The 12,944-nt window shown below is 51.8% G+C and overlaps 1 protein-coding gene across 2 annotated transcripts in view; it reads left to right on the forward strand.

Annotated features, from left to right (window-relative positions):
* Positions 1-12,944, forward strand: part of EXOSC10 (exosome component 10) — a 36,020-nt gene continuing 23,076 nt past the window's right edge. Inside the window, exons 1-6 of one of the 2 annotated variants that reach the window (XM_024352389.2) lie at positions 1-183; positions 1,759-1,895; positions 4,035-4,158; positions 8,331-8,435; positions 11,773-11,938; positions 12,267-12,381. In XM_024352389.2, the coding sequence (XP_024208157.1) occupies positions 1-183; positions 1,759-1,895; positions 4,035-4,158; positions 8,331-8,435; positions 11,773-11,938; positions 12,267-12,381 (830 nt within the window). 2 annotated transcript variants of the gene reach the window in all.

Below are 12,944 nucleotides of genomic sequence, written 5' to 3' on the forward strand. Positions count from 1 at the left end.
ATGCGTGGTGCGCACGCGTCCCGTCTCCTCGGCCGACAAGCTCTCGCGAGACGAGCCGTGCAGGCTGAAAAAATGGCGCCACCCAGTACCCGGGAGCCCAGGGTCCTGTCGGCGACCAGCGCGACCAAATCCGACGGAGAGATGGTGCTGCCAGGCTTCCCGGACGCCGACAGCTTTGTGAAGGTAAGTTCGCGGGGCCTCGGGGGTACCAGGAGTCGCCCGCGGCCGCCGAAAGCCGACCGGGCCCTCTGGGCAGCCAATGCCCGCCCGCCGTAGTGGAGCCCGAGCGAGGGTCGCGGGGCCCCTGTCCGCGCTGGGCGCAGACTCTCCTGCACCCTCCGGGGATGGGACCTCGGAAACGAACACTGAGGGGCGTCCTGCTTGCGAGCTTAAGTCCATGGAGGCCCAAATGTGGAAAGCCATCTCGCATCCTGGGAAAGGCTTCCTTGCCACCCAGACGTCCCTAGCCCTTGCGACGTCGCGCTCGCCACGCCCTAGCCACCCGACCAGCTCTCCGCAGGGGCTCGGCTGCTTCGCGCTCCCCACACTTGCCTGGAGTTGTCTCCTCCCGCGGCCAGTATGGCCCTTCTCTTCCTCTGTTTCTGAAGTCCAGTCCTACATAATTTTTAACCCTGAGTTAAATGTCACCTGTTAAAGCCCCATTGCACGTTTATTAGTAACTCCTGGAAGGTATACAGAGCGTTCACTTAAGATCTTTGTATAACTTAGCTTAAATATGAGCAAACGTACAACTAGGCTTAAGGTGTGCATAGCTCTTACAAAGCCATGAAACTAAAATAATTTGTAAATTAACCCTATAAATTTACAGAAATTCCACTAACGTTGTATCTTATCTAATTTGCTGTTAGCTAATGCTATTGATTCATTAACATGGCTCTCAATAGTTCCTGGACCACTAACTGTGGTCCTGGTTGTGTGGCGGTCATGCTCATAAGCTACCATGTTCCCCTCCGTGACTTAATTTCCCACCTCCTTTCTCTGCTTTTTTCTTGGGAAATGTTTATTCACAAAACTCACAATGACGTTATTAGGCCTTCACATGATCAGCCATCATTTATGTCACTTCACAGTTTTTTTTTCGTTACCTCACAACAGTTAAAGTAGAGAACCACTTGACACTAACTGAACAATAAACACAAATCCAGTTTTAGATAGTAGCTGTTATAAATTTGTCGTCCAAGGATCTAGGATAAGCTTGTATTGTTTTTAGATGCTCATCCAGATGAAAACACAAAAAACAAATTCCTGTAGAAAGCTCTTGGATCTGAACTTGAGTCGTAATAATAACAGTTATGTGCCAAGAACTGTCCTAAGTGCTTTTATTAGCTTATTCATTCTGTCCTCACAAAACCTCTGTGGTGTAGGCCCTTTTTATTTTTCCTGTTTCTCAGAGGAGAACATTAAAGTCCAAATAAAGCAATCACTTGTCCAAGATCTCAGTTAATACGTAGCAGAGTCAAGATTCAACCCCAAAATTCAAAATTTTTGTGAATATTAATCAGATTATATACGTATGTATTCTGTCTCTCAACTCTCCCAAGAATATAAGCTCCAAACTTGGTTTCCTGTTCAGTATTGTATTCTCAGGGCCTAGATTAGATTGGGGTTTGGCACTAAATGAGTACTTTTTTTGATGGATGAAGAGTAGATACCTTGTATACAATAGATCAAAAAAATGACATACCAAATGAATGGGGATCCATGTGTAAACATGCCATCTTTTCTTGTTTTTGACAGTTTGCTCTTGGGTCTGTGGTGGCAGTCACCAAGGCATCTGGGGGCCTACCACAGTTTGGCGATGAGTATGATTTTTACCGAAGTTTTCCTGGCTTCCAAGCATTTTGCGAAACACAGGGAGACAGGTTGCTTCAGTGGTAAGTACTGTATTTTGTTTTCTTGTGTTAGTGAAAAGAAATGAAAACAAGTAGATAAATTTTTCCTGAAATTTATTTTTCCTTAAACATTTTCTGTGGTATGAAGAGCTATAAAATGTGAAAATTGAAGCAATGGATTTTGATTAGGGAAATATTACTTGGTATATTTTTAGTTTAGCCTTTAAAAAATGTATTGACTTTTGTACTGAAAAAATATATTGACTTTTGTACAAATCTTTTTTAATTAAATGGGACGTGAACACTTAGAGCCAAGATTCTTTTTTTTTTTTTTGAGACGGAGTCTCACTCTATTGCCCAGGCTGGAGTGCGGTGGCATGATCTCGGCTCACTGCAAGCTCCGCCTCCCGGGTTCACGCTATTCTCCTGCCTCAGCCTCCTGAGTAGCTGGGACTACAGGTGCCCGTCAACACGACCAGCTAATTTTTTGTATTTTTAGTAGAGACAGGGTTTCAACATGTTAGCCAGGATGGTCTCGATCTCCTGACCTCGTGATCCATCTGCCTCGGCCTCCCAAAGTGCTGGGATTACAGGCGTGAGCCACCGTGCCTGGCCAGATCCAAGATTCTTTCCCGCAACTTGTAGAGTAGCAGGTATTTTTATTTTTATTTTTATTTTTTTTGAGATGGAGTCTCGCTCCATCACCCAGGCTGGAGTGCATTGGCTCAATCTCGGCTCACTGCAACCTGCGCCTCCCAGGTTCAAGTGATTCTCCTGCCTCAGCCTCCCGAGTAGCTGGGATTATAGGTGTACACCACCACGACCAGCTTTTTTTTTTTGTTGGGGGCGTGGTACGGAGTCTTGCTCTGTCGCCCAGGCTGAAGTGCTGTGGCGTGATCTCGGCTCGCAGCAACCTCCACCTCCCAAGATCAAGCGATTCTTGTGCCTCAGCCTCCCCAGTAGCTGGGATAACAGGCATGTACGACCATTCCCGGCTAATTTTTGTATTTTTAGTAGAGGAGGTTTCACCATGTTGGCCAGGCTGGTCTCGAACTCCTGACCTTGTGATCCACCCACCTCGGCCTCCCATAGTGTTGGGATTACAGGTATAAGCCACTGCGCCTAGCCAATTTTTTGTATTTTTAGTAGAGATGGGGTTTCACCATGTTGGCCGGGCTGGTCTCGAAGTCGTGACCACCCCTGAAGTGCTAGGATTACAGGTGTGAGCCACTGCGCCCAGCTAGGGTGCAAGTTTTATTGGTTTCATCAAAAAGTATTGGGGGCCAGACATGGCGGCTCATGCCTGTAATCCTAGTGCTTTGGGAGGCCGAGGCAGAAGGATCACTTGAGCCCAGGAGTTCAAGACCAGCCTGGGCAACGTAGGGAGACTCCATCCCTACAAAAAATTTTTAAAGTAGCTGGGAGTGGTGGTGCGCCACTCCCAAGTCGCAGCTACTTGGGAGGCTGAGGTGGGAGTATCACTTGAGCCCAGGAGTTCGAGGCTACAGGGAGCTGTGATTGTACTGCTGCATTCCAGCCTGGGTAACAGAGCAAGACCCTGTCTCTTTAAAAAAAAAAAAAAAAGGAAGGAAGGAAGGAAGGAAAGAAAAAGGCTGGGCTCATGGCTCACACCTGTAATCTCAGAACTTTGGGAGGCCGAGGCAGGTGGATCACTTCAGGTCAAGAGTTCGAGACCAGCCTGGCCAACGTGGTGAAACGTCATCTTTACTAAAAATACAAAAATTAGCCAGACCTGGTGGCGTGTGCCTATAATCCCAGCTACTCAGGAGGCTGAGGCACAAGAATCACTTGAATCCGGGAGGCGGAGGCAGGCAGATCATTTTGGGTCAGGAGTTCGAGACCAGCCTGGCCAACATGGCGAAACCTCGTCTTTACTAAAAATACAAAAATTAACCAGACCTGTTGGCATGTGCCTATAATCCCAGCTACTCAGGAGGCTGAGACACGAGAATCGCTTGAACCCGGGAGGTTGAGGTTGCAGAGAGCCAAGATCATGCTACTGAACTCCAGCCTGGGCAACAGAGCAAGACTGTCTCAAAAAAAAAAAAAAAAAGATGTGTTGGGAACAGTCTGAGCCACATCATTTGAACATTCTCTCTCACAGAATGTAAACAAGTGAAATAAAAATCTACAAGCTAACCTTGGTTTTCCTTTCCTTAGCATGAGCAGAGTAATGCAGTACCATGGGTGTCGCAGCAACATTAAGGATCGAAGTAAAGTGACTGAGCTGGAAGACAAGTTTGATTTACTAGTTGATGCCAATGATGTAATTCTGGAGAGAGTGGTGAGTATTTTCCCTTACTCTTTTTTTTGTTTTGTTTTGTTTTGTTTTTGAGACGGACTCTCGCTCTGTCGCCCAGGCTGGAGTGCAGTGATGCGATCTCGACTCACTGCAAGCTCTGCCTCCCGGGTTCACAACACTCTCCTGCCTCAGCCTCCCGAGTAGCTGGGACTACAGGCACCCGCCACCACACCTGGCTAATTTTTTTTGTATTTTTAGTAGAGACGGGGTTTCACCGTGTTAGCCAGGATGGTCTCGATCTCCTGACCTTGTGATCCGCCCGCCTCAGCCTCCCAGAATGCTGGGATTACAGGCGTGAGCCACCACACCCGGCCTTCCCTTACTCTTATGGTAACTAACAAAGAGCTTTGTATTATTAAAATATACGGATAGACAGAGCAACCCAGGCACCTTAGAAAATGAAAAGGAAATAAGCTTAACATTTCTTATAATAACATTCCCTTCTAATAGTTGGTATATTTTTTCTAAAAAATAATTACAGTTGTTTTAAAAATATTACTGCCCCATGGAAGCTTCTTTTTTTTTTTTTTTGAGACGGAGTCTTGCTCGGTTGCCCAGGCTGGAGTGCAGTGGGGCGATGTCGGTTCACTGCAACCTCCACCTCCCAGGTTCAAGCGATTCTCCTGCCTCAGCCTCCGGAGTAGCTGGGATTACAGGCACCCACCACTATTCCTGGCTAATTTTTGTATTTTTAGTAGAGACATCGTTTCGTCATATTAGCCAGGCTGGTCTCAAACTCCTGACTTCAAGTGATCTGCCTGTCTTGGCCTCCCAAAGTGCTGGGATTACAGGCGTGAGCCACCTCACCGAGCCTGAAAGCCTGTTTTTAAAGTGCCTTATTCCAGCCAGGTGTGGTGGCTCACACCTACAATCCCAGAACATTGGGAGGCCAAGGCGGGTGATCACCTGAGGTCAGGAGTTCGAGACCAGTCTGGCCAACATGGTGAAACCCCGTCTCTACTAAAATAATAAAAACTAGCCGGGCCATGGTGGCGCACACCTGTCATTCCAGCTATTCAGGAGGCTGAGGCAGGAGAATCGCTTGAACCCGGGAGGCCAAGGTTGCAGTGAGCCGAGATCATGCCACTGCACTCCAGCCTGGATGAGAGTGAGACTCCGTCTCAAAAAAAAAAAAAAAAAAAAAAGGTGGCCTGGCATGGTGGCTCACGCCTATAATCCCAGCACTTTGGGAGGCCGAGGTGGGTGGATCCACCTACCCGAGGTCAGGGGTTCAGGAGCAGCCTGGCTGACGTGGTAAAACACCGTCTCTACTAAAAATACAAAAAATTAGCTGAGTGTTGTGGTGGGCACTTGTAATCCCAGCTACTCAGGAGGCTGAGGCAGGAGAATCGCTTGAACTCGTGAGGCAGAGGTTGCAGTGAGCCAAGATTGCACCATTGCACTCCAGCCTGGGCATCAAGAGTGAAACGCCATCTCAAAAAAAAGAAAAAAAAGTTAAAGTGCCTTATTCTGGCCAGGGTCAGTGGCTCACTCCTGTAATCCTAGCACTGTAGGAGGCCGAGGTAAGAGGATTGCTTGAGCTCAGGAGTTCCAGAACCAGCCTGGGCAACATAGTGAGACCTTGTCTTTATTTAAAATTAATAAATAAATAAAGTGCCTTATTCTGAATCTATCTTCCAGATCTGCAAACTCTGTTTTTATTTTTTTGGATACTGAAGTCTTGCTCTGTCACCCAGGCTGGAGTGCAGTGGTGCAACCATAGCTCACTGCAACCTTGAACTCCTGGGCTCAAGCGATCCTCCCACCACAGCCTCCCAAGTAGCTGGGACTGCAGGTGTGCACCACCACGTCTGGCTAAATTTTTTTTTATTTTATAGAGACAGTGTCTTGCTGTGTTGCCCAGGCTGGTCTTGAACTCCTCAAACAATCCTGGCCTCAAACAATCCCCCCCCCGACCTCAGCCTCCTTAGTCACTAGGATTACAGGCATGAGCCACTGTGCCTGACAAGATTTGCAAATTCTATTTGTGTTGCAAAGGAAGAGGCATTTATATCACCCAATCAAAATTTAGTTTATTTGTACTGTTACTCAAAATCTACTGAATCCCCCAGCTCACAGGATTGGAAGGAGATGTGTATTATTCTGTCTTGCTTACTATCTATTTATGCCTAATTCTATGGCAGAACATTATTTCCACAGAAATACATAGAGATCATGGAAAACAAATCTGACTTCAACCATCTGACAGTCCTGAAAATATTTAAATCATGCCCTCCTGTCCCATGAAGTCATCTCTTCCCTAGTCTAAATGCCTACAAATCTTTCAGCAGTTTCTGGTATATTGTGATTTCAAGTCCTGCCATAATCCTATGTGTCACCTGGTTGTGCCTCTGTTAGTAGTGCCCAAGCTGATATTTCACGTCTGCTTTAAAGTGCAAAATAGATGAGGACTCCCTGCAGTCTCATTCTAAATAGTGTACTTCTATATTTAATGTATGCAGTCCAGGGACTTCTTAGTTATTTTAGTGGCCACATTACACTGTTAAATCATATTAGAATTTTCAGCCCAATTCAGAGCTTTAAAGAGTCAATCGAGTATTGGGCGTGGGTAATTACTGTCCTACCTGCCTTTGAGCAAATAATGCATTAATTACTTGGCATGACATACTAATCACCTTTATTGATCAACTTTGTAAAATTTTTATTTTTTTATTGACAAAAATTGTATAGGTGATCATTTACAATTGGTTATGTCTCAATAAACCTATATTATAAGTCAAAAATGCATTTAATACACCTCACTTACCAAACAGCTTAACTGAACCTGCTTTAAATGTGCTCAGAAAACTTCCATTAGTCTACAGTTGAGCAAAATCTTACACAAAGCCTATTTTTATAATACAGTGTTGAATATTCATCTCATGTAATTCAAGTAGCGTTGAATACACTCCTGAAAGTGAAAAACAGGTTGTGGCCGGGCACAGTAGCTCATGCCTGTAATCCTAGCATTTTGGGAGGCCAAGGCAGGTGGATCACTTGAGGTCAGGAGTTCAAGACCAGCTTGGTCAACACAGTGAAACCCCATCTCTACTAAAAAATACAAAAATTAGCTGGGCGTGGTGGCGTGCACCTGTAGTCCCAGATACTCGGGAGGCTGAGGCATGAGAATTGCTTGAACCCAGGAGGCGAAGACTGCAGCAAGCTGAGATTGGACCACTGCACTCCAGCCTGGGCAACAGAGTGAGACTCCCTCTCAAAAAAAAAAAAAAGAAAAACAGGGCCAGGCACAGTGGCTTACGCCTGTAATCCTAGCACTTTGGGAGGCCGAGGCAGGCAGATCACAAGGTCAAGAGCTCGAGACCATCCTGGCCAACCTGGTGAAACCCTGTCTCTACTAAAAATACAAAAATTAGCTGGGCGTGGTGGTGCATGCCTGTAGTCCCAACTACTTGGGAGGCTGAGGCAGGAGAATCGCTTGAACCCGGGAGGCAGGTTGCAATTAGCTGAGATCACGCCATTACACTCCAGCCTGGCAACAGAGCAAGACTCTGTCTCAAAAAAGAAAAAAGAAAAACAGGTTGTAAGTGTACTTGAAATATGGATTCTACTAAATGCAAATCACTTTCACACCATTGTAAACTCAAAAACTTATAAGTCAAACTGTCATACGTTGGGGACCATCTATATATTTATCACATACAACTTGATGTTTTGATACATACATTGATCTGTTCTTATATATGTATATTTTCTTACACAAATGTCTCTGAATACCAATCTCTTTAAAATGTTAGGTAATTAGGTGGGGCACGGTGGCTCACGCCTTTAATCCCAGCATTTTGGGAGGCTCAGGCGGGCGGATCACTTGAGGTCAGGAGTTCGAGACCAGCCTGGCCAACCGGGTGAAACCCCATCTCTACTAAAAATAAAAAATTAGCCAGGTATGGTGGTGCACACCTGTAATCCCAGCTACTCGGGAGGCTGAGGCAGGAGAATCGCTTGAACCCTGGAGGCAGAGGTTGCAGTGAGCCCAATTCAGAACTGTAAAGAGTTGCAGTGAGCCAAGATCGCGCCACTGCACTCCAGCCTGGGTGACAGAGTGATACTCCATGTTAAATAAATAAAATGTTAGGTAGTTAACTCTGCTAACCTCAAAAGGAAAAATGCTTAACCAGTACCTCTTCTACTCTTAGGGTATTTTACTGGATGAAGCCTCAGGTGTAAACAAGAATCAACAGCCTGTCCTCCCTGCCGGCTTGCAGGTCCCCAAAACGGTAGTGTCCAGCTGGAACCGTAAGGTGAGGGCTTTTCAGATTAACTAGAGCTCTTGACGTCAGCTTCATAACAGGGATTTTGCTCATTCTAACATGCATTTCTGTTCTAATTTATTAGAGAACTGGCCACTGTCTCCTTTAGTTTGTTCTCATAAACATACACAAACTAATTACACCCTCTTCTTCTCTTTCTGGAGACCTCTACATGCACATACATTCTTTTTTTTTTTTTTTTTAATTTATTTATTTTTATTGATCATTCTTGGGTGTTTCTCACAGAGGGGGATTTGGCAGGGTCATAGGACAATAGTGGAGGGAGGGTCAGCAGATAAACAAGTGAACAAAGGTCTCTGGTTTTCCTATGCAGAGGACCCTGCGGCCTTCCGTAGTGTTTGTGTCCCTGGGTACTTGAGATTAGGGAGTGGTGATGACTCTTAACGAGCATGCTGCCTTCAAGCATCTGTTTAACAAAGCACATCTTGCACCACCCTTAATCCATTTAACCCTGAGTGGGCACAGCACATGTTTCAGAGAGCACAGAGTTGGGGGTAAGGTCACCGATCAACAGGATCACAAGGCAGAAGAATTTTTCCTAGTACAGAACAAAATGAAAAGTCTCCCGTGTCTACCTCCCTCTACACAGACATGGCAACCATCCGATCTCTCAATCCCTTCCCCGCCTTTCCCCCGCTTCTATTCCACAAAACCGCCATTGTCATCATGGCCCATTCCCAATGAGCTGCCGGGTACACCTCCCAGACGGGGCGGTGGCCTGGCAGAGGGGCTCCTCACTTCCCAGTAGGGGTGGCTGGGCAGAGGCGCCCCTCATCTCCCGGACCGGGCGGCTGGCCGGGTGGGGGGCTGACCCCCCCACCTCCCTCCCAGACGGGGCGGCTGGCCAGGCAGAGGGGCTCCTCACTTCCCAGTAGGGGCGGCCGGGCAGAGGCGCCCCTCACCTCCTGGACGGGGCGGCTGGCCGGGCGGGTGGCTGACCCCCCCCACCTCCCTCCCGGACAGGGCGGCTGGCCAGGCGGGGGGCTGACCCCCCCACCTCCCTCCCGGATGGGGCGGCTGGCCGGGCGGGGGGCTGACCCCCCCACCTCCTTCCCGGACCGGGCGGCTGGCCGGGCAGAGGGGCTCCTCACTTCCCAGTAGGGGCGGCCGGGCAGAGGCGCCCCTCACCTCCCGGACGGGGCGGCTGGCCGGGCAGGGGGGCTGACCCCCCCACCTCCCTCCCGGACGGGGCGGCTGGCCGGGCAGAGGGGCTCCTCACTTCCCAGTAGGGGCGGCCGGGCAGAGGCCCCTCACCTCCCGGACGGGGCGGCTGGCCGGGCGGGGGGCTGACCCCCCCCCACCTCCCTCCCGGACAGGGCGGCTGGCCAGGCGGGGGGCTGACCCCCCCACCTCCCTCCCGGATGGGGCGGCTGGCCGGGTGGGGGGCTGACCCCCCCACCTCCTTCCCGGACCGGGCGGCTGGCCGGGCAGAGGGGCTCCTCACTTCCCAGTAGGGGCGGCCGGGCAGAGGCGCCCCTCACCTCCCGGACGGGGCGGCTGGCCGGGCAGGGGGGCTGACCCCCCCACCTCCCTCCCGGACGGGGCGGCTGGCCGGGCAGAGGGGCTCCTCACTTCCCAGTAGGGGCGGCCGGGCAGAGGCGCCCCTCACCTCCCGGACGGGGCGGCTGGCCGGGCGGGGGGCTGACCCCCCCACCTCCCTCCCGGTCGGGGCGGTTGGCCTGGCGGGGGGCTGACGCCCCCACCTCCCTCCCGGACGGGGCGGCTGGCCGGGCAGAGGGGCTCCTCACTTCCCAGTAGGGGCGGCTGGGCAGAGGCGCCCCTCACCTCCCGGACGGGGCGGCCGGCCGGGCGGGGGGCTGACCCCCCCACCTCCCTCCCGGATGGGGTGGCTGGCCGGGTGGGGGGCTGACCCCCCCACCTCCTTCCTGGATGGGGCGGCTGGCCGGGCAGAGGGGCTCCTCACTTCCCAGTAGGGGCGGCCGGGCAGAGGCGCCCCTCACCTCCCGGATGGGGCGGCTGGCCGGGCAGGGGGCTGACCCCCCCACCTCCCTCCCGGATGGGGCGGCTGGCCGGGCAGAGGGGCTCCTCACTTCCCAGTAGGGGCGGCCGGGCAGAGGCGCCCCTCACCTCCCGGACGGGGCAGCTGGCCGGGCGGGGGGCTGACCCCCCCACCTCCGTCCCGGTCGGGGCGGCTGGCCTGGCGGGGGGCTGACCCTGCCACCTCCCTCCCGGACGGGGCGACTGGCCGGGCGGGGGGCTGACTCCCCCACCTCCCTCCCGGATGGGGCGGCTGGCCAGGCGGGGGGCTGACCCCCCCACCTCCCTCCCGGATGGGGTGGCTGGCCGGGCGGGGGGCTGACCCCCCCCCACCTCCTTCCCGGACGGGGCGGCTGGCTGGGCAGAGGGGCTCCTCACTTCCCAGTAGGGGCGGCCAGGCAGAGGCGCCCCTCACCTCCCAGACGGGGCAGCTGGCCGGGCAGGGGGCTGACCCCCCGACCTCCCTCCCGGACGGGGCGGCTGGCCTGGTGGGGGCTGACCCCCACCTCCCTCCTGGATGGGGTGGCTGCCGGGCAGAGACGCTCCTCACTTCCCAGACGGGGTGGCTGCCGGGCGGAGGGGCTCCTCACTTCTCATATGGGGTGGTTGCCAGGCGGAGGGTCTCCTCACTTCTCAGACGGGGCGGCTGGGCAGAGACGCTCCTCACCTCCCAGACGGGGTCGCGGCCGGGTAGAGGCGCTCCTCACTTCCCAGACGGGGCGGCGGGGCAGAGGCGCTCCCCACATCTCAGACGATGGGCGGCTGGGCAGAGACGCTCCTCACTTCCTAGATGGGATGGTGGCCGGGAAGAGGCGCTCCTCACTTCCTAGATGGGATGGCAGCCGGGCAGAGACGCTCCTCACTTTCCAGACTGGGTAGCCAGGCAGAGGGGCTCCTCACGTCCCAGATGATGGGCGGCCAGGCAGAGACGCTCCTCACTTCCCAGACGGGGTGGCGGCCGGGCAGAGGCTGCAATCTCGGCACTTTGGGAGGCCAAGGCAGGCGGCATGCTTCGCCGGGTGGTCAGAGCTATTCGCCCATAGTCCGTAGCCGAGAGCCGGGGCTGCTCGGCTCTCCGTCCCGGGGGGCCGGGGCCGGGCTGGAGGCGTGCGAGCCTCTCACCGCCGCCTCCCAGCGCAGCCACCCGAGCCGCCGCCGCCGCCTCCCTCCATGGCTGCCGCACATACATTCTTAAATGAATGAATGACCTTTGCGATGTTCTTGTCTCCTCGGAAGTCATAAATTGGAATTTACTTTTCTAATTCATCAAGTTGCTGTGTTATAAAGTATTTGTATTCATTGATCATAGGCAGCAGAATATGGCAAAAAAGCAAAATCTGAAACTTTCCGGCTGCTTCATGCAAAAAATATCATCCGACCTCAGCTCAAGTTTCGAGAGAAGATTGACAATTCCAACACACCATTTCTTCCTAAAATCTTCATCAAACCCAATGCTCAGAAACCTCTCCCTCAAGGTAAATAGTGCATACTTTGCCTGTGTTTGAGTCTCACTTTATTTGATGCAAAAACCAGGAAGGGTGTACAGGTCTCTCTTCCACCCTCCTTTGTTCAAAGGGAGCCCAGTTCAGCTATTCCAGAGGCTGAAGTGGGAGGATCACTTGAGCCCAGGAGGTCAAAGCTACAGTCAGCTGTGATTGTGCCACCACACTTCAGCCTGGGGGACAGAACATGACCCTGTCTCAAAAAAAAAAGCCAAAAAACAAAGGGAACCAGTTTACCCCTGTGTAATTAGAAAAGACATGAATGTGCTAATGATGTTTTTGTCACTGCTGGGATCCCCAGCTCTCTCTAAGGAAAGGCGAGAACGCCCACAGGATCGTCCTGAGGACTTGGACGTCCCCCCTGCACTGGCTGATTTCATCCATCAGCAGAGAACCCAGCAGGTTGAGCAAGACATGTAAGTGTTGGCCTGTGTCTGACTTTCTGCCGTGAGTACTTACCTTTTTGCCACATTTTCACTTTTGTGGAGTATATACATGAAAACAATCTGAGGAGCAGTGATTTCCTCCTTACACCCCAACCTGGGCCTTAGCAATAAAACCTGCTGTTTGTGTTCACAAAGGGCCTACACAGCATTGCCTCATGTAAACCTCACTGCAGTCCTGAGAAGTAGCACTTGCTCTCATTCCCATTTTATAGATGTAAAACACGAAGGCTGGGCGCGGTGGCTTACGCCTGTAATCCCAGCAGTTTGGGAGGCTGATACTGGTGGATCACCTGAGGTCAGGAGTTCGAGACCAGCCTGGCCAACATGGTGAAACCCCATCTCTACTGAAAATACAAAAATTAGCCAGGCGAGGTGGTGTGTGCCTGTAATCCCAGCTACTCGGGAGGCTGAGGCAGGAGAATTGCTTGAACTTGGGAAGTGGAGGTTGCAGTGAGCCAAGATGGCATCACTGCACTCCAGCCTGAGTGATAGAGTAAGACTGCATCTCAAAAAAAAAAAAAAAAAGATGTAAA

The sequence above is a fragment of the Pan troglodytes genome, chromosome 1 (genome assembly GCF_028858775.2).
Source record: "Pan troglodytes isolate AG18354 chromosome 1, NHGRI_mPanTro3-v2.0_pri, whole genome shotgun sequence".
NCBI lineage: Eukaryota > Metazoa > Chordata > Mammalia > Primates > Hominidae > Pan > Pan troglodytes.